At 64.5% G+C, this 27,929-nt stretch overlaps 3 protein-coding genes across 3 annotated transcripts; 2 read left to right on the top strand and 1 right to left on the bottom strand.

Moving 5' to 3' along the window:
- The first annotated feature begins 326 nt into the window (after positions 1 to 326).
- MYH14 (myosin heavy chain 14) lies at positions 327 to 9,864 on the top strand. The gene is made up of 10 exons (XM_087772939.1): positions 327 to 377; positions 1,900 to 1,950; positions 2,310 to 2,471; positions 2,786 to 2,914; positions 3,457 to 3,545; positions 4,441 to 4,537; positions 5,586 to 5,782; positions 6,591 to 6,699; positions 7,761 to 7,933; positions 9,535 to 9,864. Exons 1-10 carry the CDS (start codon positions 327 to 329, stop codon positions 9,824 to 9,826), a joined length of 1,350 nt encoding a protein of 449 aa, XP_087629065.1. The 3' UTR covers positions 9,827 to 9,864.
- A 722-nt stretch (positions 9,865 to 10,586) lies between these two features.
- Positions 10,587 to 14,885, top strand: LOC104020278 (THAP domain-containing protein 7). Its single transcript, XM_087773092.1, is given in 6 exon segments — positions 10,587 to 10,701; positions 11,293 to 11,372; positions 13,027 to 13,182; positions 14,029 to 14,077; positions 14,080 to 14,165; positions 14,236 to 14,885. Coding segments are annotated over 5 exon segments (918 nt in total). The 5' UTR covers positions 10,587 to 10,701; the 3' UTR covers positions 14,783 to 14,885.
- Positions 14,886 to 15,340: 455 nt separating this feature from the next.
- SLC27A5 (solute carrier family 27 member 5) lies at positions 15,341 to 27,578 on the bottom strand. Its single transcript, XM_009473664.2, has 10 exons — positions 26,951 to 27,578; positions 20,632 to 20,841; positions 19,784 to 19,942; positions 18,956 to 19,080; positions 18,662 to 18,856; positions 17,871 to 17,961; positions 17,430 to 17,628; positions 17,240 to 17,337; positions 16,241 to 16,371; positions 15,341 to 15,764 (listed from the first exon to the last, which is right to left on the bottom strand). The coding sequence occupies exons 1-10, from the start codon at positions 27,444 to 27,446 to the stop codon at positions 15,588 to 15,590; spliced, it is 1,881 nt and encodes a 626-aa protein (XP_009471939.2). The 5' UTR covers positions 27,447 to 27,578; the 3' UTR covers positions 15,341 to 15,587.
- Positions 27,579 to 27,929: the final 351 nt, after the last annotated feature.

A 27,929-nucleotide genomic window follows, 5' to 3' on the forward strand; every position in this document is an offset into this window, starting at 1 on the left:
GATGGAGCCGAGCTGATCTCCCCGGACACCTGGGTGCCCTGGGGGCGGGGCGGGCTCTGCACCCCGTGGGTAGAGCCTGGGGGAGGAGGTGCCCGGCCGCCTGGGTCCTCCCGTGCCCGCGGCGTGGGTGGCACAGGGAGTTCCCGGCCCTCGGCCACCTTGGGTCCCACGGGCTCGGCGTCACAGCGACGGACCCGCAGCGGGTGAGGGGACCCGAGCGGCCGGGCACCCCCCACCCCCAAAGGCCCCCAGGCGGCTGGGTGGGGGCTGTGTTATTGTAGGGTCTCTGTTGTTCCAGGACCCCCCTCCCCTCCTCAGTTTGTGCCATGGTGGACGAAGGTGGCAGGGGACGATGTGGCCCCACCGGGCTGGCGCAGGTGAGTGGGACCCAGGCGTTGGGGGGCACCCAGGCGTTGGGGGGGGACCCAGGCATCGGGGGGGACCCAGGCATCTGGGTGGGGGCACCCAGGCATCGGGGGGGGACCCAGGCATCAGGGGGGACCCAGGAATCTGGGTGGGGGGGCACCCAGGCATCTGGGGGGGCACCCAGGCATCGGGGGGGGACCCAGGCATCAGGGGGGACCCAGGAATCTGGGTGGGGGGGCACCCAGGCGTCTGGGGGGGGCATCCAGGCGTCGGGGGGGACCCAGGCATCTGGGTGGGGGCACCCAGGCATCGGGGGGGACCCAGGCATCAGGGGGGACCCAGGAATCTGGGTGGGGGGCACCCAGGCATCTGGGGGGGCACCCAGGCGTTGGGGGAGACCCAGGCATCGGGGGGACCCAGGCGTTGGGGGGGACCCAGGCGTCGGGGGGACCCAGGCGCTGGGGGGACCCAGGCATCTGGGTGGGGGCACCCAGGCATTTGGGAGCACCCAGGTGTCCAGGGGGACCCAGGCGTTGGGGGGACCCAGGCATCTGGGTGGGGGCACCCAGGCATCGGGGGGGACCCAGGCATCAGGGGGGACCCAGGAATCTGGGTGGGGGGCACCCAGGCGTCTGGGGGGCATCCAGGCGTCGGGGGGGACCCAGGCATCTGGGTGGGGGGACCCAGGCATTGGGGGGGGGCCCAGGCATCAGGGGGGACCCAGGCATCGGGGGGGCACCCAGGTGTCGGGGGGGACCCAGGCATCGTGAGGGACCCAGGCGTCGGGGGAAGCCTCAGCCCCAGTGGGGGGACCCAGGGGTCTGGGGGAGATGGGGGGGGGGTCGAGGCATTTTGGGGAGCCCCCACCCAAGGGAGCCAGGCCTCCGGGCTCCCCACCCCCCCCCCCTTGGCTGGGGAGCCCAGGCGTCCGGGCACCCCCTCCCCCGGCCCCACTGGCCCCAGTCCAGACCCTGGACTGGAATTAGGGCATGGGGCGGGGAGAGGGAACTGGGGCGGCCGGGGGCCCTCGGCTCCCCTCCCCCCACCGTGGGAAGGGGCCCAGGCGTTCCCCTCCCCCATCCCACACCCCCCCCAACTGATCCCCCCCCGAGGGGACCCCGGTGTCCCCCCCCACCCATGGGACCCAAAGGGCTGGAGCCTGGGTCCCCCAGATGCAGGGGACCCTGGGAGCCGGGGGAAGGGAGCGGGGTCCCCCCAGTGCGGGGGTCCCTGGGGGAGGGAGCGGGGTCCCCTGGACGCGGGGGTCCCTGGGGGAGGGAGCGGGGTCCCCTGGACGCAGGGGTCCCTGGGAGCTGGGGGGAGGGAGCGGGGTCCTCCAGACGCGGGGGTCCCTGGGGGAGGGAGCGGGGTCCCCCCAGTGCGGGGGTCCCTGGGGGAGGGAGCAGGGTCCCCTGGACGTGGGGGTCCCTGGGGAAGGGAGCAGGGTCCCCCCAGACGCGGGGGTCCCTGGGAGCTGGGGGGAGGGAGCGGGGTCCCCCCGATGCCCCCGTCCCCTTCTCCCCCCCACCCCAGGCACAGCAGCGCCGGGACCTGGAGGAGGAGCTGCGCGACCTCAGCAGCCAGGTGGGCGGAGCCTTGCTGGGAGGGGCGTGGCCATAATCTGTCAGTCACTGATCATCCCGATGGGCGGGGCATGGGGCTGCCCATCATCCTGATGGGCGGGGCATGGGGTTGTCTATCACCTTGGTGGGTGGGGCACAGGGCTGTCCATCACCTTGGTGGGCGGGCCATGGGGCTGTCTATCGCCCTGGTGGGTGGAGCATGGGGCTGTCCATCACCCTCGAGGAGGGATTTGGGCTGCCCATCACCCTGGGGGTGGAGCATGGGGCTGTCAGTCAACCTTAGGGCGGGGTCTGGGGCTGTCTGTCAGCTGGAGGTGGGGCATGGGGCTGTCACTCACAGCCTGTTCCCGCCCCCGGCAGGTGGCAGCGCTGGGGCGGAGCCTGGCGGAGGAGCGGGGGCAGAGCCTGGCGGCAGGCGGGGCCCTGCGGGCACTGGAGATCGCGGTGGGCGGAGCCCAGGCCCGGGTGGGCGGGGCATGTCGGGCACAAGACCGGGCCCGTGAGCGCCTGCGCCAGCAGCAGGTGGGCGGGGCCGGGCCGGGTCCGGGGGCGGGGCCTGAGAAGGGGTGGAGCCTCTGGCAGGGTCACTGTCAGGGCAGGGGGTGTGGCTGAGGGAGGGATGGGGCCAAAAAGGGGCGTGGTTAGAGGCGGTGTGGCCTGGAGCGAAGGCGGGGCTTAGGAGAGTGGGTGGGGCATCCGGGGGTGGGCGGTGCTTCGGCCTGGGTGGGGGGGGATCTGTGAGAACCATTGGTGGCTGGGCTGGGGGGCAGGGCCTACTGGGTGGGTGTGGCCTTTCCCTGCCCAGGGGCGTCAGCCTTACGCAGCCCCTCCCCCAGGAGGCGGGGCACCTGCTGTGGGTGGAGCTGGAGGCCGCGCGCGCCGCCCGGGCAGGGGCAGAGCTCCGGGCGCAGGAGGCGGAGTCACAGTGCTGCGCCAGGGAGGCGGAGCTGGAGCGGCTGCGGCAGGTGGGCGGGGCGAAGGCGAGGGGCGGGGCTAAGGGAGCAGGCGGGGCTAAAGGAACCTGGGGCAGGGCTAAAGGAACCTGGGGCGGGGCTAAAGATTTTGGTGTGGGGCTAAGCTACCTCGGGGGCGGGGCTAAGGGAACCTGGGGCGGGACTATGTGAGACTGGGGTGGGGCTATTGGACACATGGGTGGGGCTAGAAGACAGAGGGGTGAGGCTAATTGATATGGGGCAGGGCTAATGGACATGGGGCAGGGCTAATGGATATGGGGAGGGGCTAATGGATATGGGGTGGGGCTAATGAACTTGGGGTGGGGCTAATTGATATGGGGTGAGGCTAATGGCATGGGGTGGGGCTAATGGATCTGGGGTGGGGCTAATGGCATGAGCGGGGCTAATTGATATGGTGTGGGACTAATGGTATGGGGCGGGACTAATGGCATGGGGCGGGGCTAAGAGCAATGGGTGGGGCTCTAGGAGCATGGGGTGGGGCTATGGGGCGGGGCTTCCCGAGGAGGGCGTGTCCATCCCGGCCCCGCCCCCAGGCAGTGGCAGCAGCCCAGCATGCCCGGCGGCGGGCGGAGCAGGAGCGCGATGACCTGGCTGCCCACGTGCCCCGCCCACCCAGCCCCACGTGAGTGCTCGCCCCTCCCTGGCCACGCCCACTCCCTGGCCACGCCCACAGCCCTATAAATGTCCTCTATAGGGCACCCCATGGCGTGTCCCCTATAGCCCCCATGGCCGTCCCCTATAGCCCCCAGGGTGCGTCCCCTGTAACCCCCCCCCACGCGTCCCCTATAGTCCCCAGGGTGTGTCCCCTATAGCCCCCATGGCCGTCCCCTATAGACCCCATGGTACATCCCCTATAGCCCCCAGAGTGCGTCCCCTATAGCCCCCCCCGGCACATACCCTATAGCCCCCATGGCCATCCCCTATAGCCCCCAGAGTGTGTCCCCTATATCCCCCATGGCCATCCCCTATAGCCCCCATGGCTGTCCCCTATAGCCCCCATGGCCATCCCCTATAGCCCCCCGGGTGTGTCCCCTATAGCCCCCATGGCCGTCCCCTATAGCCCCCATGGCCGTCCCCTATATCCCCCATGGCCATCCCCTATAGCCCCCATGGCTGTCCCCTATATCCTCCATGGCCATCCCCTATAGCCCCCATGGCCATCCCCTATAGCCCCCAGGGTGTGTCCCCTATAGCCCCCATGGCTGTCCCCTATAGCCCCCATGGCCATCCCCTATAGCCCCCAGGGTGTGTCCCCTATAGACGCCATGGCCGTCCCCTATAGACCCCATGGTGCATCCCCTATAGCCCCCAGAGTGTGTCCCCTTTTCCCCCCCCGGCACGTCCCCTATAGACCCCAGGGTGCGTCCCCTATAGCCCCCATGGCCATCCCCTATAGCCCCCAGGGTGCGTCCCCTGTAACCCCCCCCCGCGCGTCCCCTATAGCCCCCCCGCCGTCCCCGTCCCCGCCGTGTCCCCCCGCTGCCCCCGCGCGTCCCCTATAGCGGCTATGGGTGCAGGGGGGGCCGGGACCCCGGGGGGCTGCAGGCGGCGCTGGCGGAGCTGCGGGAGCACAACCGGGCGCTGCAGCAGCGCCTGCAGCAGCGGCAGGCCCAGGTCAGGGGCGCCTATGGGGGACATAGGGGGGGCACCTATGGGGGGACGGATGGGGGGCATGGGGGCACGCGGGGGGAGGTATGGGGGGCATAGGGGCACCGTGGGGGGAACCGGGGGGCACCTAGACTGGGGGACACCCACGTATGGCAGGATGTATAGGGGGGATATATAGGGGTTGTGGGAGGAACCTACGGGGTCACGGGGTCACCTCTGGGGGGTATGGGGGCACCTATGGGGGGAACGTGGAGGGGACAAGGGGGGACGTATGGGGGGATGCGGGGGAGATGTGAGGGATAGAAGGGCACCTATGGGAGACCTGAGGGGGGACGTATGGGGGCACCTATGGGCACGGGGGGGCAGCTGGAGGGGGGCATGGGGGGGTGAGGGTGCCTATGGGGGGGTGGGGGGTGAGGGTGCCTATGGGGGGGACAAGGGGGGACGTATGGGGGGATGTGTAGGTGAACGTGGGGAGGGCACGGGGGTGCCTATGGGGGATGTACAGCGGGGCGCGTGGGGGACACAGGGTGCACCTATGGGTGCTGTGGGGGTGCTGTGGGGGAAGTTGTGGGTGCTGTGGGTGCTGCAGTGGGGGCACTGGTGGGTGCTGTGGGGCACTGGTGGGTGCTGTGTGGGTGCCGTGGGTGCTGTAGGAGCACTTGTGGGTGCTGTGGGTGCAGCTGTGGGTGCTGTGTGCGTTCTGTGGGTGCTGTGGGTGCTGTGGGTGCTGTGTGGGTGCTGTAGGTGCTGTGGGTGCAATTGCAGGTACTCCGGGTGCTGAGAGAGCACTTGTGGGTGCCGGAGATGCGCTGTGGGTGCTGTGGGTACAGGTGTGGGTGCTGTGGGAGCACTTGTGGGTGCTGTGGGTGCAGCTCTGGGTGCTGTGTGCGTGCTGTGGGTGCTGTGTGGGTGCTGTGGGTGCTGTGGGTGCTGCTGTGGGGCACTGGTGGGTGCTGTGTGGGTGCCGTGGGTGCTGTAGGAGCACTTGTGGGTGCCGCGGGCGCCAGCAGGCCGGGTCCTGACCCCCCGCGGGTGCCACCGTTGGGTGCAGGCGGAGGAGCTGCGGCGGGCGCTGGCAGCGGCGGGGGCGCGGGCGCGGGAGGCGGCGGGGGCGCGGGCCCGGCTGGAGCAGGAGCAGCGGGTGCTGCGGGGGCGGCTGCAGCACCCCAGGGTGCCCCCGGGCCCCGCCGAGGCCGCCCTGCGCGCCCGCTGCCTCCACCTCCAGGAGCTCCTGCACCGCGAGGCCGGGTGAGCCGGGGGACCCAGGGTGCTCTTGGGTGGCCCCAGGGTGGTCCAAGGTGGCCCCAGGGTGGCCTGTGGTGACCCCAGGGTGGCCAAGGGTGGTCCAGAGTGGCCCAGGATGGTCTTGGGTGGCCCCAGGGTGGTCCAAGGTGGTCCCAGGGTGGCCTCAGGGTGGTCCTGGGTGACCCAGGGTGCTCTTGGGTGGCCCCAGGGTGGTCCAAGGTGGTCCCAGGGTGGCCTCAGGGTGGTCCAGGTTGGTCCCGTGGTGGCCTCAGGGTGGTCCAGGGTGGCTCCAGGGTGGCCCAGGGTGGTCTTGGGTGGCCCAAGGGTGGTCCAAGGTGGTCCCAGGATGGCCTCAGGGTGGTCCTAGGGCAACCCAGGGTGCTCTTGGGTGGCCCCAGGGTGGTCCAAGGTGGTCCCAGGGTGGCCCAAGGGTGACCCCAGGGTGGCCAAGGGTGGTCCAGGATGGCTCCAGGGTGCCCCAGTGTGGTCTTGGGTGGCCCCAGGGTGGTCCAAGGTGGTCCCAGGGTGGCCAAGGGCGGTCCACGGTGGCTCCAGGGTGACCCAGGGTGGCCAAGGGTGGTCCAGGGTGGTCCAGGGTGACCCAGTGGTCTTGGGTGGCCCCAGAGTGGTTCAAGGTGGCCCCAGGGTGGCCCAGGGTGACCCCAAGGTGGCCCAGGGTGATCCAAGATGGCCCCAGGGTGGCCCAAGGGTGGCTCCAAGCTTGTCCCAGTATTCCCCCGGTGTCCCCACGGTGTCTCCCGTGGCTTTCCCGCGGGCGCCGTGGGGTGACGCGGGGCACCCGTGGGTGCAGGGCGCGGGCGGCGCTGAGCCGGGCGGCGCGGGCAGCGGGGCGACGCCTGCGGGTGCTGCTGGCGGAGGCGGAGGAGCAGCGGCTGCAGGGGGAGCGTTACCGCCTGCAGGTGGGGTGACGTCACCCGGGGGGTGGGGTGACGTCACCCGTGGGTGACATCGCGGGGGGAGGCTGACATCATGGGGGGGGGTGGGGGGGTGACATCACATGTGGGGCTCCCATGGGTTCCCTGGGCAGGTGGGGGGGAGGGTGGTGCGGAGGCGTGTCACCCCGTGTCACCCCGTGTCACCCCGTGACCCCATAGCCTCCGTGTCCACCCGTGTCCCTGTGTCCCCCCGTGTCCCCATGTCCCCCGTGTCCCCTGCCCCCCATGTCCCCATGCCCCTGTTCCTATGTCCCCCACGCCCCGTGTCCCCCCCCATGCCGTGTCCCCATGTCCCCCCCATGTCACCATGTCCCCCATGCCCTGTGTCCCCGTCCCCGCGTCCCCCCATGTCCCCCCCCACCCCATGTCCCCATGCCCCTGTGTCCCTCTGTCCCCATGCCCCACGTCCCTATAGCCCCATGTCACCATGTCACCCATGTCACCCCATGTCACCCATGTCACCCCATGTCCCCATGCCCTCTATGCCCACACCTCGCGTCCCCGTGTCCCCATGTCCCCGTGTTCCCATGTCCCCACGCCGCATGTCCCTGTGTCCTTGTGCCCCTGTGTCCCCACATCCCCACACCTCATGTCCCCATGTCCCTGTGTCCCCATGTCCTTGTGTCCCCATGTCCCCATGTCCCTGTGTCCCTGTGTCCCCGTGCCCCGTGTCCCCATGTCCCCGTGGCCTCACACCCCGTGTCCCTGTGTCCCATGTCCCCACATCCCACGCCCCGTGTCCCCATGTCCCCATGTCCCCATGTCGTGTCCCTGTGTCCCCACGTCCCCACATCCCCACATCCCCATGCCCCGTGTCCCCATGTCCCCGTGTCCCTGTGTCCCCGTGTCCCCACGTCCCCACATCCCCACATCCCCACGCCCCGTGTCCCCACGTCCCCACGTCCCCATGTCGTGTCCCCACGTCCCCACATCCCCACGCCCCGTGTCCCCATGTCCCCGTGTCCCCATGTCCCTGTGTCCCCACGTCCCCGTGTCCCCACGCCCCGTGTCCCGTGTCCCCGCAGGCGCAGGCCAGCGAGGCGTCGGGCCGGGCGCTGGGGGAGCGGGTGGCCGCGGTGGCCGCGGGGACGGCCCGTGCCCACGCCCAGGGCCACCGCCTGCGCCGGGCGCTGGAGGCCGTCGGCGACGGGGCCGCGGCCACCGCGTGCCACGTGGCCGCCCTGCGGGCTCGCCTCAGGTGGGGACCGGCACCTCCGCCCCCTGCGGGACCCCGTGGGCCCCTACAGCACCCTATAGATCCACACGACCTCCTTATACCCCCCCTACACCCCCCCCCTGTGGGCCCCTATGGCACCCCGTGGGCTTCTTATGGCCCCCTATGGCCCCCTACAGCACCCTATAGATCCACACGACCTCCTTATAGCCCCCCCTACACCCCCCCCCCCGTGGGCCCCTATGGCACCCCGTGGGCTTCTTATGGCCCCCTATGGGCCTCGATGGCTCTCTGTGGTGCCCTATGGCCCCCTATAGCACCCTATAGATCCACACGACCTCCTTATAGACCGCCCTACACCTCCCCCGTGGGTCCCTGTAGCTCCTTATGTGTCCCTATAGCACCCTATAGCTTCCTATAGATTGCTTACAACTCTCCTGTAGCCCCCCGTGGGCCCCTATAGCTCCCTATAGCTTCCTATAGTTTACTTATAGCTCTCTTGCAGCCCCCCGTGGGCCCCTATAGCTCCCTATAGCTTCTTATAGTTTACTTATAGCTCTCTTGCAGCCCCCTGTGGGCCCCTATAGCTCTCTATGTGTCCCTATAGCATCCTATAGCTTCCTCTGGCTTCCTTATAGCTCTCCTGTAGCCACCCCAAGGGCCGCTGTAGCCCTCCTATAGCACCTTATAGTTCCCCTATATCCCCCCACCGCACCACTATAGCTCCCTCCGTAACCCGCTATGGGCTGCTGTCGCCACCTGCAGTACCCTATAGCCTCCCACAGGTACCTATAGCCCCCCCATAGCACCCTATAGCTCCCTCTGTGCCCCTATAGCCCTCCATAGCACCCTATAGCTCTTCACTGCAGCACTGCACCTTCATTATAGCATCCTTATAGTACCCTATAGCCCCTATAGGCCCCTGCAGCACCCTATAGCCCCCATAGTCCCCTAGAGCCCCCAGTAGTACCCTATAGCCCCATAGTTCCCTACAGCCCCCCCCCAGTAGTACCCTATAGCCCCATAGTTCCCTACAGCCCCCTACGCCCCCCAGTAGTACCCTATAGCCCCCAGAGTCCCCTATAGCCCCCATAGTTCCCTATAGTCCCCAGTAGTACCCTATAGCCCCCATAGGTCCCTATAGTCCCCTATAGTCCCCAGTAGTACCCTATAGCCCCCATAGGTCCCTATAGCCCCCATAGGTCCCTATAGCCCCTATAGGCCCCTGCAGCACCCTATAGCCCCCATAGTCCCCTATGGGTCTGGGAGGGGCTGTATGGAACCAGGGGGATTATGGGATAGTGAGGGGCTGTATGGGGGCTGTATGGGGCCAGGGGGATTATGGGATGGGGAGGGGGCTCGGGGGGCTGCGTGGGGCATTAGGGGAGGGTGGGGGGCGCAGGGGGCTGCGTGGGGCATTATGGGATGGGGGGGTCTGGGGGCTGCGTGGGGCATTATGGGATGGTGGGGGGCTCGGGGGGCTGCGTGGGGCATTATGGGATGGTGGGGGGCTCAGGGGGCTGCGTGGGGCATTATGGGATGGGGGGGGCTCGGGGGGCTGCGTGGGGCATTATGGGATGGGGGGGGCTCGGGGGGTCACCCCAATTCCCCCCGGCTGCCCCCAGGTGCGACCCGCTGACGCTGTCCCGCACCGTGCGCCGCATGCTGCGGGAGGAGGAGGAGGAGGAGGAGGAGGAGGAGAGCGAGGAGGAGGAGGAGGAGGGCAGCCAGGACAGCGGGTCCCCCCCCTGGGCCCTGGGGGAGCTCCCCGAAACCACCCCCGGCTCCAGGGGGACCCTCGAAACCACCCCCCGGCCGGGGGGGACCCTCGAAACCGCCCCCAGTACGAGGGGGAGCCTGGAAACCGCCCCCAGGCCGGGGGGGACCCTCGAAACCGCCGCTGGGGACCAGCCCTAAAGGCGCCTTCGGGCCCATGGAGCCCCCCCAAAGGGCCCCCAGGGACCCCTCCCCCGCCCCCCGGAGTAGGGGTGGGGCTTATTCGTGGGCGGGGCTTGTTGGGGGCGGGGCTTGCCCCTCCTCATTAAAGTGGCTTTAAGATGGAGTTGCCCCTGCGGGACTCGAGGGGGGGAGGGGTGCAAAAAAGGAGGGCTCAGAACCCCCCCAGAGCCCATGTTGGGGGGACTTTGGGGCTATTGGGGGAGGGGGGAGCCTTAACCCCGCCCCCAGCCCCTTTTCGGGGGGCCCCCACCCTCCAGAGCCACATTGGGGCGGGGGGGGCGGGGGCCTTCAAATATTGCTGAGCCCCAGGTTTGGGGGGGGCTTGAAACACCCCAAAACCTGGTCGGAGGGGACCCCGAAACCCCCTTGACCCCCATTTGGGGGGGGAGTCGTCCGTCCCCCCCCCCAAACCCCCTATAGAGGGCCCCTATGGGGTGGGGGGGGGCTTAAAACCCCCCCAAAACCCGGGCGGGCGGCGCCTTTAAACGCCCGCGGCCGAGGGGCGGGGCTTGCATAGATAATAAGGACGGGGCGTGGCTCGCCTGGCCAATGAGAGCGCAGCATGCAAATGAAGGGACGGGCTCAGGGGGGGCGGGGGAGAGCGCTCCGCCCGCCGCGGCGGCGCAGCCAACGAGGAGGAAGGGGCGGGGCTCCTCGGCGGCGCGCCACGCCCACTCGTCGCCGGCGCAGCCAATGAGGAGGAAGGGGGGGGGGAAGGAAGGGAGGGGCGGAGGGAGGGAGGGGTGTTTTCGCGAGGTGCGGGAGTTCCCGCGAGTTCTCGCGAGAGCGGAGGCGGGCGGAGGGGGAGGCGGCGGCGGGATGGGAGCGCCGAGGTGAGGCCGCGCCCGGGCCCGGGGCGGGGGAAGGGGGGAAACGAACCCGGGAACCGGTCCCAGGAACCGGCCCCGGCCCCGGGAACCGGCCCCGTGGGGTGGGGGACGAGGAGGGGGTGTCCGGTCCCGGGGGGGAAGGGGGGGGATCCGAGCCCGCCCCTTCCGGCCCCCCCCCCCTTAGCAACCGCACCCCCCTGCGAAAGGCCCTTAGCAACGGCCCCCCGCCCCGGGGTGCCCCGCCTCCTCGTGACGTCATCTGCCCCCCCACCGCGGGGGGACGACCCTGGTGACTTTATGATGGGGGGGGGGGGGGGCACCAGGGCCTTGGGGGGGGGGAACTGGGATTTTGGGGGGTACCGGGGGGGGGGGGGGGGGAGGTCTGGGGTGTCGCTGGGGGCAAGGAGCGGCTTGGGGGGAGCATCTGGGGGGGCAGGGGACCTGGGGGGCTTCTGGAGCTCGGGGGGGGGGTGAGGAGGGCACAGGGATCTGGGGGGGACTGGGCTGGTTGGGGGGGGGGGATTTGGGGGTCTGGGCATTGGGGGGAGGGGGGTCCTGTGGGAGAATCTCCTCACCCCCTCCTCCCCCCCCCAGATGCCCCGTCACTGCTCTGCCGCCGGCTGCTGCACCCGCGACACTCGGGAGACCCGCAACCGAGGCATCTCCTTCCACCGGTGGGTGCCCCCGCACCTCTGGGGGGGGGGACACCCCCCCACGGGCCCCTTCATTGCCCCCCCCGTGGCCTGGCCAAGGGCTCTCCCTCTTTCTGCCTTGTGATGATTTTATTGGGGGGGGGGCAGCTCTTTCATGCTTTGTTTGCCCCCCCTTTAGCAATGGGCTGGCCCAGGTGCCCCCCCCTTTAGCAATGGGTTGGCCCAAGTTTCCCCCCCCCCGTAGCAATGGGTTGGCCCAAGTTTCCCCCCTTTAGCAATGGGTTGGCCCAAGTTCCATCCCCCATAGCAATGGGTTGGCCCAAGTTCCCCCCTTTAGCAATGGGTTGGCCCAAGTTCCCCCCTTTAGCAATGGGTTGGCCCAAGTTTCCCCCCCCCCGTAGCAATGGGTTGGCCCAAGTTTCCCCCCTTTAGCAATGGGTTGGCCCAAGTTTCCCCCCATAGCAATGGGTTGGCCCAAGTTTCCCCCCGTAGCAATGGGTTGGCCCAAGTTTCCTCCCCCCCTTTAGCAATGGGTTGGCCCAAGTTCTCCCCCTTTAGCAATGGGTTGGCCCAAGTTCCCCCCTTTAGCAATGGGTTGGCCCAAGTTTCCCCCCCTTTAGCAATGGGTTGGCCCAAGTTTCCCCCCCTTTAGCAATGGGTTGGCCCAAGTTCCCCCCCGTAGCAATGGGTTGGCCCAAGTTCTCCCCCCGTAGCAATGGGTTGGCCCAAGTTTCCCCCCCCCCCGTAGCAATGGGTTGGCCCAAGTTCTCCCCCCGTAGCAATGGGTTGGCCCAAGTTCTCCCCCGTAGCAATGGGTTGGCCCAAGTTCCCCCCCTTTAGCAATGGGTTGGCCCAAGTTTCCCCCCGTAGCAATGGGTTGGCCCAAGTTTCCCCCCGTAGCAATGGGTTGGCCCAAGTTTCCCCCCGCATAGCAATGAGTTGGCCCTGGTGTGTGTCCCCCCCTTTAGCAATGGGCTGGTCCAGGTGTGTGTGTGTGGGTCCCCATTTAGCAATGGGTTGGCTCAGGTGTTGTTGCCCCCCCCCTCTTTTAGCACTGGGTTGGCCCAGGTGCCCCCCTGCCCTTAGCAATGGGCTGGCCCAGCTGTGACACCCCCCTTAACAATGGGCTGTCCCGGGTGTGTTCCCCTCCCCCCCCTTAGCAATGAGTTGGCCCAGGTGTTCCCCCTCCTTTAGGGATGGTTTGGCCCAGCTGTGACACCCCCCTCTGCCCTTAGCAATGGGCTGGCCCAGGTGTGTGTCGTCCCCCCCCTTTAGTAATGGGTTGGCCCAGATACGTTTCCCCCCCCGCCCTTAGCAATGGTTTGGCCCAGCTGTGACACCCCCTCTGCCCTTAGCAATGGGCTCTCCCAGGTGTCTGTTCCCCCCCCGTTTATCAGTGGATTGTCCCAGGTGCCCCCCCCTTAATCAATGGGTTGGCCCAGCTGTGCCCCCCCCCCCCCGCAATGATTTGCCCCAGGTCCCGTCCCGTCCCCCCCCATTTCAGGAATGGTTTCGCCCCATCCCCTTTAAGTGCGCCTCCCCGGACCGTTCCATTTGCGGGTGCACGGGGGGGGGGGGGGAACAACACCCCAAAAAAAGGGAAGGGGGGGGGATTTGAGGCCACCGCCTCGCAGCTGACGTGTCCGTGTGTCCGTCCCCGTATCCCCCACCCCAGGCTGCCCAAGAAGGACAACCCGCGGCGGGCGCTGTGGCTGGAGAACAGCCGGCGGCGGGACGCGAGTGGGGAGGGCCGCTGGGACCCCGCTTCCAAATACATCTACTTCTGCTCCCAGCACTTCGAGAAGAGCTGCTTCGAGATCGTCGGCTTCAGGTAGCTAACGAGGCGCCTAACGAGGCGGCCTAATTAACACCCCACCCCCGTTTTGATTTAAAATGGATTCTTCCGGATTAACCCAGTCTGGCCCCCCCCCCCGGGCCCTGGGTGGGATTGGTTTGCTCTAAACGCCCCCCCCCCCCCCCCCCCCCCGGGTTGTGGGGGTCCCCGGGGCTTTGGGGTGCCCCTCGCCGAGGCTTTTGGGGGGACGCCCCCACCCTGACGGCATTTCAAGGCCCGCGAGCCTCCCCCTCGGAGCTTTGGGGGATCCCCCCCCCAAAAAAAGGGGGCTGTGGATCCCCCTAAGACCCCCCCCCCCCAAGGCATCTTGGGGTCCCCCCCCCGGCGTTTTGGGGACCCTGCCAATGCGTTTTGGGGACCCCCCTGGCGTTTTGGGGCCCCCCAAGGCATTCTGAGGATCCCCCCCAGATATTTTGGGGACCCTGCTAATGCATTTTGGGGAGCCTCCAAGGCGTTTTGGGGTCCCCCCCCGGTGTTTTGGGGCCCCCCCAAGGCATTTTGGGGTCCCCCCCGGCGTTTTGGGGACTCTGCCAATGCATTTTGGACACACACCCCCCCACCAAGGTGTTTTGGGGTCCCCCCCGGCGTTTTGGGGTTCCCCCTGGCATCTTGGGGCCCCCCAAGGCATTCTGAGGATCCCCCCCCCAGGTGTTTTGGGGCCCCCAATGCATTTTAGGGACCCCCCCCAGGCCTTTTGGGGCCCCCCCCAAGGCTTTTGAGGCTCCCCAAAATTTCCCCTGCAGCCTGGGGGCGCCCCAGGGCCTTTGGGACCCCCCCCTTTCCCCCCTACTGACCCCCCTTTTCCCCCCCCTCCCCCCGCAGTGGCTACCACCGCCTGAAGGAAGGGGCCGTGCCCACCGTCTTCGAATCGGCTTCCTCCAGACCCCCCGGGCCACCAAACCGAAGCCCCCCGCGCCCCAGAACGACTCCCCAAAACCCCCCCGGGCCACCAGGAGGTGGAGGTGAGTCCCAGTGAGGGGGGATGACACCGGAGGCCACCGGGTCCCCCCAGTTTAATCCCCTCTCCCCCTCTGCAGGCAGGACCCCCCCTTCCCCGCCGGCCCCCCCCTTCCCCGCCGACCTCTCCTGCTTCCCCCGGGACGGCGAAGACCCCGCCGCTCCCCCCGCCGGCGATCACGGAGGCGTCCCGGCTCTTCCCGGTCCATCCGGTGCCCGCGGTCCCATCCCAGACAACCTTTTGGTAGCCACAGGGGACGAAGAAGCCACGGCTACCCCGGCTCTCCCCGACGGTGACCCCCCGGTACCACCGCGCCCCGTTTCTCCCTCCCTCTATATGTTACGGTTACCGCCGCCGGCCGGGGCGTACATCCAAAACGAGCACAGCTACCAGGTGGGAAGCGCCTTGCTCTGGAAACGACGCGCCGAAGCCGCCCTCGACGCTTTGGATAAAGCTCAAAGGCAACTCCAAGCTTGTAAACGTCGGGAGCAACGGTTACGGCTTCGCGTAGGCGAGTTGCAACGGGAACGGCGGATCCCAATCGAGGTACGCCGAATCCCGAAAGAATCACTGGCGCGGACGGTGGAACCGCGGCTGCTCGGCGATGGCGGCGAGTGAGGGCTTCCCGACGGATGCCCGGCTTTTCTCCTCCTCTTCCCCACCCCGGTGCCGCTGGGAAGGTTTGTAAATAAAGATTTTTGCCTTTTCTATGAAAAATGAAGGGGACCGGCTGGTGTCTGGGAGGAAGGGGGAGCCGGGAGAGCGGCCCCGAGTCGGTTTTGCTCCCCAATCCGGCAGAAAGCGGTCGCGGGGAGAAATAAAATTCATTTTGCGTCTGTTAAATCGGTTCGGCGGGGAGCGGGAAGGAGCCGACGCTGCGGCGGGATCCGAGATCGATGGGGGAGCCCCGGTTGCTTTCCCCGAACCGGTTTAGGTCATCGATCAGGCCGAAAAATTGCGTCGGGGAGAAATAAACGGGTTTTGGGTCAAATCGGTGAAGTTGAAGCGGGTCGACGAGGCGAGGACGGGAGGGTTTTGGGGACCTGCTCCGTCTCCGGGCGGGCGAGTGAGAGGCCAGCGTAAATGTTTCCTTCCCAGCGGCGGTGGGGGGATTTTAAGCATCGTCCGCCCAAAAAAAACGCCGAAAACGACCCTCACCTACCTGAACCCAACAAATTGGATTTAAGGTTTTTAATTTCCGCAGCCGGCGTGGCAGGGAGGCACCGGGGCGGGATAGCGAGCGCCGAGACCAGCCCGTCACCCTCGTTGTGCTCCGACACCGATTTCAAAACTCCCCGAAGGAAGAGGGGGGGAAAAAAAAAAAAAATCACCTGATTAACCCCAAATTGGCCTCGCCGGTTGCCCCGAGGCAATTACCGCCTCAGGCCGTCGCGGAGATCCCGGCGCGGCGCCGCTCCTTCTTCTACAGGTTGAGCTTCATGGCCAAGATGGCGGCGTGGATGTCGGGGTTCAGGGGAACGTAGGATTTCTTCTTCTCATCGCGGAAGAAGAGGGGGTCTTTGATGACGTTGGGGTCGAAGCCTTCTTTGACGAGGTTGCCTTTGCACTGCTTGAAGGTCCCCGTGATCTCCAGGGCGTCCTGTGGAGGGGGATGATGTCATCAGGAACGCGTCACCGGCGTGGGGCGACCGGCATCAGAAACGGGGGAGGTCGACACCGTCATCGGCAACGGGGCAGGGGGGGGACGGGACACACACGACACCGGCGGTGGCGGCGGGACCCGGGTGCCACTGTTAGAAATGGCGGCCTCTGCGTCATCAGGGACACGGATGACGTCATCGGAAGCAGGGGGGGACCCGTACGGCGTCGTTGGCACAAGGTGACCACCGCAATGGCCGTCACAGGGAAAGGAGGGACCTTGACGCCATCATCGGAAAGGCGGCCGCCCCCGTCATCACCACGGGGTGACACTGATGATGTCATTGAGACTGGGTGACCGTCATCGGAAACGGGCGCCCGCGTTGCCAAATCGCCCAAAGGACTTAAACCCTCCCCCCCCCCCCGTCGTCCCTCCCCGAAGCCACCGCGACGGCGCGCGACGCCGGGACCGCTGACCTGGATGCGCACGAAGCGGGGCGCGGCGTAGCCGGGCAGCGTGTCCGCGGTGAAGGCGTAGAGGTTCTCGCCCTCGAAGCTCGCCCCGGCCTTCAGGCGGATGGCCGCCATGCCGCACCTCCCCTCGCACCCTGCGAACAACGCCCGAGTCTCGTTTCAGGCAACCGAGTCTCGTTTTAGGCAACCGAATCTCATTTTATTCTTCTCGGTGGCCACTTGGGCCATCGTGGGGACCTGTTGCGTGCCCAAAGCGATGTTGGACGCTTCTTTTGGGTGGACGCGTCCCACTTTAGCCGCCTTGGACCACGATGGGGGCGCATCGTGTGCCCAAAACAAGGCGGCGCTTATTTTGGGCAACTGAGCCTCCTTTTACTCTTCCTGGTGGCCACGTGGACCATCATGGAGCTGTGTCAGTTGCCCAGAACACCAGCAGATGGTGCTTTTGGGCAACCAAGTCCCATTTTACCTTTCTCGGTGGCTACTTGGACCATTGCAGGGGCATGTTGCATGTCCAAAACGATGCTGGACGCTTGATTTGGGCAAACAAGTCCCCAGTGTAACCTTCCTGGTGGCCACTCAGACCTTTACAGGAGCCCATTTTGTGCCAAAACCATGCCAGAGACTCATTTTGGGTCAGTAAGTCCTACTTTAGCCACCTTGGTGGTCAGTTGGACCATGACGTGGACATGTTGCTTGCCCCAAACAACACTAGATGCTTCTTTTGGGCAAGCTGGTCCTGTTCTACTCTTCTTGGTGGCCGTTTGGACCATCGTGGTGGTAATCGCGAGCCCAAAATAACACCGGACTCTTTATTTTGGGTCAATGAGTCCTGAAATCGTCAGGCAAGTTGGACTAGGTGATCACTGTAGGTCCCTTCCGTGCTACTTCAGGCTCCTCGGTGGCCGCTCAGACCATGTGGGGAACCACGTCACGTGGCTGAAACGTCACCAAATTCTTATTTCGGTCCGACTCGCCCCCACCGCACCACCCGCTACTCACCCGGCACGGGCACTCCGTAGACGTTGACCTCCTGGATGAAGTTCACCGTGGCAAGAATGGCCTCCACCTCTGTCGTGGCCACGTTCTCACCTTTCCAACTAGGAAAGAGAAGGGATGAAGCTGTGACGGGGCGGGGATTTGGGCCGACGGGTGGCATTGTCCACACGGACATGAGAACATCAGAAATTACCGGAAAGTGTCTCCCACGCGGTCCTGGAAGTAGACGAATCTTTCGTGGTCAATCATGAGGAGGTCACCGCTGTTGAAGAAGGTGTCGCCTTTGACTAAGACGTCCCTCAAGACCTTCTTCTCTGTCTTCTGGGAATCGCCCGCGTAGCCGTGGAAAGGGGTGTTCTTGGTGATTTTGATGACCAACAGCCCCGTCTCACCTTCGGGGAGGGAAAGGAGGGTTGGAGATCGGTCAGCAACTGCCTCGGCGGTGGGGGATGTCACCTCCGTGCCCCACCGGGTGCTCGGGGATGACGTTCCTGTTTCTTTGAGGGGTTTCTGGTGGCTTCCAGCCACCAAGATGATGGTGATGAGGACCAAGAGGTGGCTTTGATGCATCTCAACCTTCTGTCTGCCCCCCTTTCCTCCCAAAAAGGCCCTCGTGAGGTTCGCCTCTTCTTACCGGGGCGGGTTCGGATGCAGAGACCTCGCTCGTCACGTATGGGTTTGTCCTCCTCCACGTTGTACTTGATCAGCTCAAAGGGAGCCAAACTCTGGAGGGCAGAAGAAACAGATGGGTGGAAGAGAAACGGGGAATTACAAAGAGCGAGACGGCTTTCCTTCCAGTGCCAGGTCCGCTGCTCCGTCATTCGCTCGTGACAACCCACAGAAACGCACCCCGCCCCCGCCCCCAAATCCCAACATCCAATTGTTTTCCATCCCAACTAATCGCCCTTTCTATTTAAATAAGATTTCAGCTAATCGATTCAACCATTGACCAAACTCATCGTGATATCTTCAGAATCAAAGAGCCGTGGGAGAACGCTGAGCGCTGCAACCGTGGGAAGAGGGCGGAGAAAACCTTATTTTCGCAGCTTTTGCTCAACACGGGGGGTGGTTGGGGACTGAGATGTGACACCGAGGTGGCATTTCTCAGGGCTATAGAGGTGTCCGGGTCACCACGGACACCAAAACCAGACCTTGAGTCAACGCTGTTGAGTCAACGTTGGCCAACCAGGTGGAGGGGAATCATTTTGGATGTGGTAAAGGGGGTCCTGGAGATCCTGCTTTTGTATCAACCCAACCCGATGGACGGCGTTGCCTTCCCCGAGGAGGTCACCGTTGGCGCCGCCGTGAATGACGGTACCCTGGAGACCCCCGCTCTTGGCATCAACTCAACTTGGGGTGCAGTATTGGTCTCCCCAAAGCCGTCGGCGTTTGCTTCCCGCGTCATTGTCATCGCCAGCGGCTCACCTTGAGGAATATGTTCGCTCTGCCAACGGCCCCGATCTTGCCGGTGTAGTTGATGAAGCCGGCGTTGCCCTCGGTGGCTCCGTAAAATTCCCAGATGGAGATGGGCCCGAAGCGCTGGAGGAACTCCTTCCACACCTCTGCCCGCAGGCCGTTGCCCAAGGCCACGCGCACCCCGTGCTCCCGGTCATCGGGGCGCTGGGGGGGGGGGGTGACAAAAGGGAGGGAGCGTCTCGGCGTGCGCCCCGCGGCATCGCCTTCCCCCCAGGGTGGATTTCAGGCTGGTGGGGACCTTACCTTGGGCGTGTTGCAGAGGTAGCGCATGAGCTCGCCCACGTACTGGATGACGGAGACGTTGTAGCGGCGGCAGTCGTCCCAGAACCGGGAGGCGGAGAACTTGGCCCGTAGGACGCAGGTGGCTCCTGCGGGGACGCGGCAGGGTGATGGTCGCCCCTCCCCTTTTCCTTGTTTTCCCTTTTCTCCATCCATCCATCCATCCATCCATCCATCCATCCATCCGTCCATCCATCCATCTCCATGAGCATCTGTCCTCTCCGTTCGCCCCCACAGTCACCCGTTGTCTACGTAGACACCCTTCTCCTTTTCTGTCTTCTTTTCATCCCACTCTTCCCTTTTCCATCCCTACGCTTTCTGCCATCCGTCCGTCCGTCCGTCCGTCTGTCCGTCTAGCCGTCCATCCCCCCGCTAATCCACCCATCGCTATGGAGATCTTTCTCCTTTTCTCTCTCTCCTTTCCTTTTCTTCCCTCCATCCTCATGTTTTTCCATCATCCTTCAGTCCATCTCCAGAAGAAGTCTGTCCATCCCTATCTAAAAAATAATCTCTAGCCAATCCGTCTCCATAAAATGTCCGTCTGTCCCTCTCTTTAAAATATCCACCTCCATAAAACATCTATCCATCCATCCATCTCCGTAAAACCTCCATCTCCGTAAAACCTCCATCTCCATAAAACAGCCGTCCGTCCATCTAAAATGTCCACCCATCCGTCTGTCCATCCCACACGTTTCTCCGTCCGTCCGTCCATCCAACACCTCTCTCTGCCTGTCCTCGCCTGCACCCCGTCCCAACGCCGGCCGGGCCACGCGGGGCGCGGGGGATACGTACCGACCTCCAAGCATCCTCCCACCCCGATGAGCAGCCCGGCCGAGTGGTAGAGCGGCAGCGTTGTGTAGATGACATCATCAGGCCGCAGGCCACAGAGCTGAACCAGGTTGGCCACCATCATCATCTTCATCTCTGTGATCACCGCTGCCTTGGGCAGCCCTGGGGAGGGGGTGGGAGCAGAGGGTGGGAAATGTCCTCCTTGGAGGTGGTTGTGTGGGACGGGAGGTCCTGGGGATGAGGGGTGGGATGGGAGGTCCAAAGCCTTCCCTCAGGGTGGTGGGTCTCCATCCCTAGAGGTCTCCAGACCTCGCTGGGAGGAGCCATGAGGAACCTCATCCAGATGCGCCTGCGTTGGTTGGGATGGGATCTGGTTTGGGTTCAGGGTTGGATGAGGGAGGTCCCACCTCACCCCATCCCAACGAGGACAGACCCAGGGACGTGCTGGGTCTCCATCCCTAGAGGTCTCCAGACCTCGCTGGGAGGAGCCATGAGATCCAGATGCGCCTGTGTGGGTTGGGGTGGGATCTGGTTTGGGTTCGGGGTTGGGTGAGGGAGGTCCCACCCTGTCCCAACGAGGACAGACCCAAGGAATCTCCATCCTTGGAGATCCCCAACCCTCACATGGACACAGCCAGGAGGAACCTGGCCCAGGTGGACCCATGATGATCGGGGTTGGAGAAGAGCCTCCACAAGACCCCCTTCCAACCTCCCCAACATCACCTTCTCCACGCAACCCACGGGGGACAACCTCCTCTGGCTCCTCACCCATCGCACCCAAACCCTCCCGGTCGCCGTTCTCCAAGGAGAAGACCCTCCTGCCTTTGGGGTTTCTGTCCCCACAGCCTCACCGGTGGTGCCGGAGGTGTAGATGTAGATGGCTTTGGAGTTGGCGGTGATGTTGGCGCGGTGGTGGGTGGGCACGGGTTCATCGGAGGCCTCCTCGATGGCGGGCAGCAGGGCTTCGACGCCCGGCGTGGGCGACGTGGAGCTGAGGTAGAAGACGCGGATGCCGTCGCGCTGCAGGGCCGGCAGCACCTCCTCCACGGCGGCCTGGAGCTCTGGGGTGGGGAGAGGGGGACGCAGCCCCGGTGGGGGTCCCCAGGTGGGTGAGCATCCAAGAGGGGAAGCCAAAGGGTCAGGGGTGGGCACCCAACGTACCCCAAAGGGGCACCCCGATGGGACGGGCGCCCCGGGCATCATGGATGGGTGCCCCAAAGACCCCAAATGGGTGCCCCAAAGACCCCAAATGGGTGCCCCGATCAGATGAGCACCCTGGGCATCACAGATGGGTGCCCCAAAGACCCCAAACGGGCACCCAATGCACCCCAAATGGGCGCCCCGATCAGATGGACACCCCGGGCATCACGGATGGGTGCCCCAAAGACCCCAAATGGGCACCCAACACACCCCAAATGGGTGCCCCAAAGACCCCAAATGGGTGCCCCGATCAGATGAGCACCCTGGGCATCACGGATGGGTGTCCCGAGGATCCCAGCCGGGCACCCAGCACACCCCAAATGGGCGCCCCGATCAGATGGACACCCCGGGCATCACGGATGGGTGCCCCAAAGACCCCAGATGGGCACCCAATACACCCCAAATGGGTGCCCCAAGGACCCCAGATGGGCACCCAACGACCCCTTGATGGGGCAGGGACCCCAACCATCCCAAATGGGCACCCGAAGGACCCCAGGCGGGCACCAGGCGCGCCCCAAAGAGGGACCTCAGTCGGGTGGGCACCCTGGACGGGTGCCCCGAGGAGCCCGGGCAGGGCCGGCACCCACCGTAGCCCACACGGGAGCCCCGAGGATCCCAGCCGAGCACTCAGCACCCCAAAAGGGCTCCCCGATCCCCCCCACAGAAGCACCTGGAGGCTCCCCTAAGGGTGCCCCGATCCCATGGGTGCCCCCAGCACCCCCAAGGGGCACCCTGCCCCCCCCCAGGACGGGCACCCATTGCGCCCAGCCCCCTCCTACCCTCTTTTTTTTTATTTTTTCCTATCTCCTCGCCCCGAAAATATGACGTAAAAAAAAAAAAAAAAAAGAAAAAGGGACCTTTACCCCGGGAAGGGGCCGGTGATGATTAACCTGTGGCCTTGGCACGGCCACTGCAGCCCGGCACGCTCGCCGGGGCGCCGGCGTGTCGCACACGCGTGTGCGGAGGGCTGCACAAGCGGCCGCGAGGACGTCGTGCGAGGAGGGGGGTGGGGGTGGGGGGTGAAAAATACAGCCCCGGCGCGAACAACCCCTCGCACGCTCAGGGCAAACGGCGGCGGCGTGCCTCGCACCCGCAGGCGTGCCGCAGGCGGGGGTGCAAGAGCACGCGTGCAAATGCAGGCGCAGACACCGACACGCGTGCACACACTGACACGCGTGCAAACGCACACGCAGACACCGACACGAGCGCAAACGCACACGCAGACACCGACACGCGTGCAAATGCACACGCAGGCTCCGACACGCGTGCACACACTGACACACGTGCAAACGCACACGCAGACACCGACACGCGTGCAAATGCATGTGCAGACACTGACACGCGTGCAAACGCACACACAGGCTCCGACACGTGTGCACACACTGACACGCGTGCAAACGCACATGCAGACACCGACACGAGCGCAAACGCACACACAGACACTGACACGCGTGCGAATGCACACACAGGCTCCGACGCGTGCACACACTGACACACATGCAAACGCACATGGAGACACCGACACGCTTGCAAATGCATGCGCAGACACCGACACGCGTGCACACACTGACACGCGTGCAAACTCACCCGCAGACACCGAAACGCGTGCCAACGCACGCACATGCTGACACACGTGCAAATGCACGCGCAGACACCGACACGCGTGCAAACGCACGCACATGCTGACACGTGTGCAAATGCACGCGCAGGCTCCGACACGTGTGCACACACTGACACGCGTGCAAACGCACATGCAGACACCGACACGAGTGCAAACACACACGCAGACACTGACACGCGTGCAAATGCACGCACATGCTGACACGCGTGCGAATGCACGCGCAGACACTGACACGTGTGCACACACCAACACGCGTACAAACGCACACGCAGACACTGACGCACGTGCAAATGCACGCACTGACATGCGTGCAAATGCACGCGCAGGCTCCAACATGCATGCACACAGTGACACACGTGCGAATGCACGCGCAGGCTCCAACACGCGTGCACACACTGACACACGTGCAAACGAACATGCAGACACCGACACGTGTGCAAATGCATGCGCAGACACCGACACGCGAGCACACACTGACACACGTGCAAACTCACCCGCAGACACCGACACGCGTGCCAACGCACACACATGCTGACACGCGTGCAAACGCACACGGAGGCTCCGACACGCGTGCAAATGCACGCGCAGACACCGACACGCGTGCAAACGCACGCACATGCTGACACGCGTGCAAATGCACGCGCAGGCTCCGACACGCATGCAAATGCACGCGCAGACACCGACACACGTGCAAACGCACGCACATGCTGACACGCGTGCAAATGCATGCGCAGGCTCCGACACGTGTGCACACACTGACACGCGTGCAAACGCACACGCAGACACTGACGCACGTGTGCAAACGCACGCACATGCAGACACGCATGCGAATGCTCGCGCAGACTCCCAACATGCGTGCACACACTGACACACGTGCAAATGCACGCGCAGACACCGACACGTGTGCACACACTGACACACGTGCAAATGCACGCACAGACACCGACACGCATGCACACACTGACACGCATGCAAATGCATGTGCAGACACCGACGCGCGTGCAAACGCACACGCAGACACCGACACACATGCAAATGCACGCACATGCTGACACTCATGCAAATGCATGCAGACACTGACACGCGTGCACACACCGACACGCATGCAAACGCACGCACACCCTGACATGCATGCAAACGCACACGCAGACACCGACACGCGTGCAAACACACACGCAGACACCGATACGCGTGCAAACGCACGCACATGGTGACACACGTGCAAATGCATGCGCAGGCTCCAACATGCATGCACACACTGACACACGTGCAAATGCACGCGCAGACACCGACACGCGTGCACACACTGACACACGTGCAAATGCACGCGCAGACACCGACACGCGTGCACACACGGACACACGTGCAAATGCCTGCGCAGACACTGACACACGGGTAAACGCACGCACATGCTGACACGCATGCAAATGCACGCGCTTATACCGACACGCGTGCACACATTGACACACGTGCAAATGCACGCGCAGACACCGACACGCGTGCAAACGCACACATAGAAACCAGCACACATGGAAACTCACGTACGGACACCGACACGTGTGCAGAGACACGCGCAGGCACTGACACGTGTGCCACTGCACGTATAGACACTGATACGTGTGCTAGCATGCGCACGGACGCTGGCACGCGTGGAAAGGCATGGACAGACAGCAACACGCGTGCAGACGCATGGACACGGACACGTGTGCGACTGCAGGCACAGACAGCGACGCGCATGGAAACGCGTGTGCAGTGACACGCGCAGACACGCGCACAGACACTGACACACATGGAGATCCACGGACACTGACACGCGTGCAGACACATGCACAGACATTGACACACGCAAAAGTACACATGTACAGACACTGACACGCGTGCAAACACACGCACAGGCATTGACACGCACAAAAGGACACACGGACAGACACTGACACGTGTGTAGATCCACGGACAGACACTGACACGCGTGCAGACACATGCACAGGCACTGACACGTGCAAATCCATGCCTGGACACGCGTGCAGACACATGTACAGACACTGACACACGCAGAAGTACACATGTACAGACACTGACACGCGTGCAAACACACGCACAGGCATTGACACGCACAAAAGGACACACGGACAGACACTGACACGCGTGTAGATCCACGGACAGACACTGACACGCGTGCAGACACATGCACAGGCACTGACACGCAAAAAGGACACACGGACAGACACTGACACGCGTGTAGATCCACGGACAGACACTGACACGCGTGCAGACACATGCACAGACACTGACACGCACAAAAGGACACACGGACAGACACTGACACGCGTGTAGGTCCACGGACAGACACTGAAACGCGTGCAAACACGTGCACAGACACTGACGCGTGCAAACACACGCACAGGCATTGACACGCACAAAAGGACACACGGACAGACACTGACACGCGTTCAGGCACACGGACAGACACTGACACGCGTGCAGACACATGCACAGGCATTGACACGCACAAAAGGACACATGGACAGACACTGACACGTGTGTAGATCCACGGACAGACACTGACACACGTGCAGACACGTGCACAGACACTGACACGCGCAAAAGGACACAGGTACAGACACTGACACGTGTGTAGATCCACGGACAGACACTGACACGCGTGCAGACACATGCAGAGACACTGACACACGTGTAGATCCACGGACAGACACTGACACGCGTGCAGACACGTGCACAGACACTGACACGCGCAAAAGGACACACGGACAGACACTGACACGCGTGTAGATCCACGGACAGACACTGACACGCGTGCAGACACGTGCACAGACACTGACACGCGCAAAAGGACACACGGACAGACACTGACACGCGTGTAGGTCCACGGACAGACACTGACACGTGTGCAGACACGTGCACAGACACTGACACGCGCAAAAGGACACAGGTACAGACACTGACACGTGTGTAGATCCACAGACAGACACTGACACGCGTGCAGACACATGCACAGACACTGACACGCAAAAAGGACACACGGACAGACACTGACATGCGTGTAGGTCCACGGACAGACACTGACACGCGTGCAGACACGTGCACAGACACTGACACGCACAAAAGGACACAGGTACAGGCACTGACATGCGTGTAGGTCCACGGACAGACACTGACACGCATGCAAACACATGCACAGACACTGACACGCGTGCAAACACACGCACAGGCATTGACACGCGCAAAAGGACACACGGACAGACACTGACACGCGTTCAGGCACACGGACAGACACTGACACGTGTGTAGATCCACGGACAGACACTGACACGCGTGCAGACACGTGCACAGACACTGACACGCGCAAAAGGACACAGGTACAGACACTGACACGTGTGTAGATCCACGGACAGACACTGACACGCGTGCAGACACATGCACAGACACTGACACGCACAAAAGGACAAACGGACAGACACTGACACGCGTGTAGGTCCACGGACAGACACTGACACGTGTGCAGACACATGCACAGACACTGACACGCAAAAAGGACACACGGACAGACACTGACACGCGTGTAGATCCACAGACAGACACTGACACGCGTGCAGACACATGCACAGGCACTGACACGCGCAAAAGGACACAGGTACAGACACTGACACGTGTGTAGATCCACAGACAGACACTGACACACGTGCAGACACGTGCACAGACACTGACACGCGCAAAAGGACACAGGTACAGACACTGACACGTGTGTAGATCCACAGACAGACACTGACACGCGTGCAGACACATGCACAGACACTGACACGCGCAAAAGGACACAGGTACAGACACTGACACGTGTGTAGATCCACAGACAGACACTGACACGCGTGCAGACACATGCAGAGACACTGACACGCGTGTAGATCCACGGACAGACACTGACACGCGTGCAGACACGTGCACAGGCATTGACACGCGCAAAAGGACACAGGTACAGACACTGACACGTGTGTAGATCCACGGACAGACACTGACACGCGTGCAGACACATGCACAGACACTGACACGCAAAAAGGACACACGGACAGACACTGACACGCGTGTAGGTCCACGGACAGACACTGACACGCGTGCAGACACGTGCACAGACACTGACACGCGTGCAAACACACCCCCGAGCATCGACACCGTCCCGCCCATCCCCGCCAATCCCGCACACGCGTGTGCACCGCGCCCCTGCAAGGGAAGACGCAGCCGGGCGGGGGAAGCGCCCGCCCGCCCGGGGTCCTCTCAACCCCCCCAGATTCCCATCCCCCCCACCCCCCGCTCAGCCCCGGGGGGGAGCCGCTCACCGGGGCTGGCGAGGACGAGGGTGGCCTGGGCGGCGGCGAGCGCGTGCTGCAAGGCGCGACCCCGCACGTTGCAGTTGAGACAAGCCATCAGGCAACCGAGTTTGGCCAACGCCAACCAGGTCCAGACGTAGGCGGGTTCGTTGGGGAGGAAAACGGCGACGGTCTGACCCGGCTGCAGGCCGAGGCGCCGGGAGAAAAGGCGGGCAGCCCGGTTGCTCCGTCGTTCCACGTCCTCGTAGGTGTAAACCTCATCTTGGAAGAGGAGCAGGGGCCAGTGGGGCCGGCGGCGAACGTGCTCCTGGAAGACGTCGAGGAGGGTGACGGCGGGACGGCGATTCAAACGCCGTTGGCATCGTACCGACGACCGTGCCAAGTTGACGAAGGCCACCAGGTCAGCCCAGAAGTAGGGGACCAAACGAGCGGCCACCGCCGGTACCAACAATAACAACAAAACCAACCCGGCCACCACCGCCGTGACGGCCCCCGGCACCGGCATGGTCACGGGGGTGCCGGTCCCCAGCGGCACCCGCTGGGTGCTGTTGGCCAAGGTCCGCCCCGAGTGCACCTTGCCCCAGCCGCCGGCACCCGGCGGGGCTTTGCCGTGTTTGCCGGTGTTACCAGGATTAGGGTGGTTTGTTTTCTTTCCTCCTGTTTTTTCCCCCCCCTCCCTTCCTTTTCTTTGCCCTGCGGCAGGAGCCCTGCCCCCGGGCGGGGAGCAACGCCACCGCGGTGGCTCGCACCAAATTAGCTCCCTAGCCGGCCCGCCGGCCGGCTGCCTGCCCGTTCCTCCTGCCTTTTGCCCCTCTGTCTGTCCCGCCAGCCGGCAGGGGAAGGACGCTCGTCCGTCTGTCCATCCTGCCGCCATTTGGATCCTTCTGGCCGCTCACCGATGCCGGACGGTTGCCGTCGAGCCACGCGGCCGGGCTTGGCCAGCACCCGCTCATCTGCCGAGCCGAGCAGGATGGAAACATTCGCTGTC

Source organism: Nipponia nippon, unplaced genomic scaffold (genome assembly GCF_047370975.1).
Source record: "Nipponia nippon isolate SJK-2023a ecotype South Korea unplaced genomic scaffold, ASM4737097v1 scaffold_38, whole genome shotgun sequence".
In the NCBI taxonomy this organism is placed as follows: Eukaryota; Metazoa; Chordata; class Aves; order Pelecaniformes; family Threskiornithidae; genus Nipponia; species Nipponia nippon.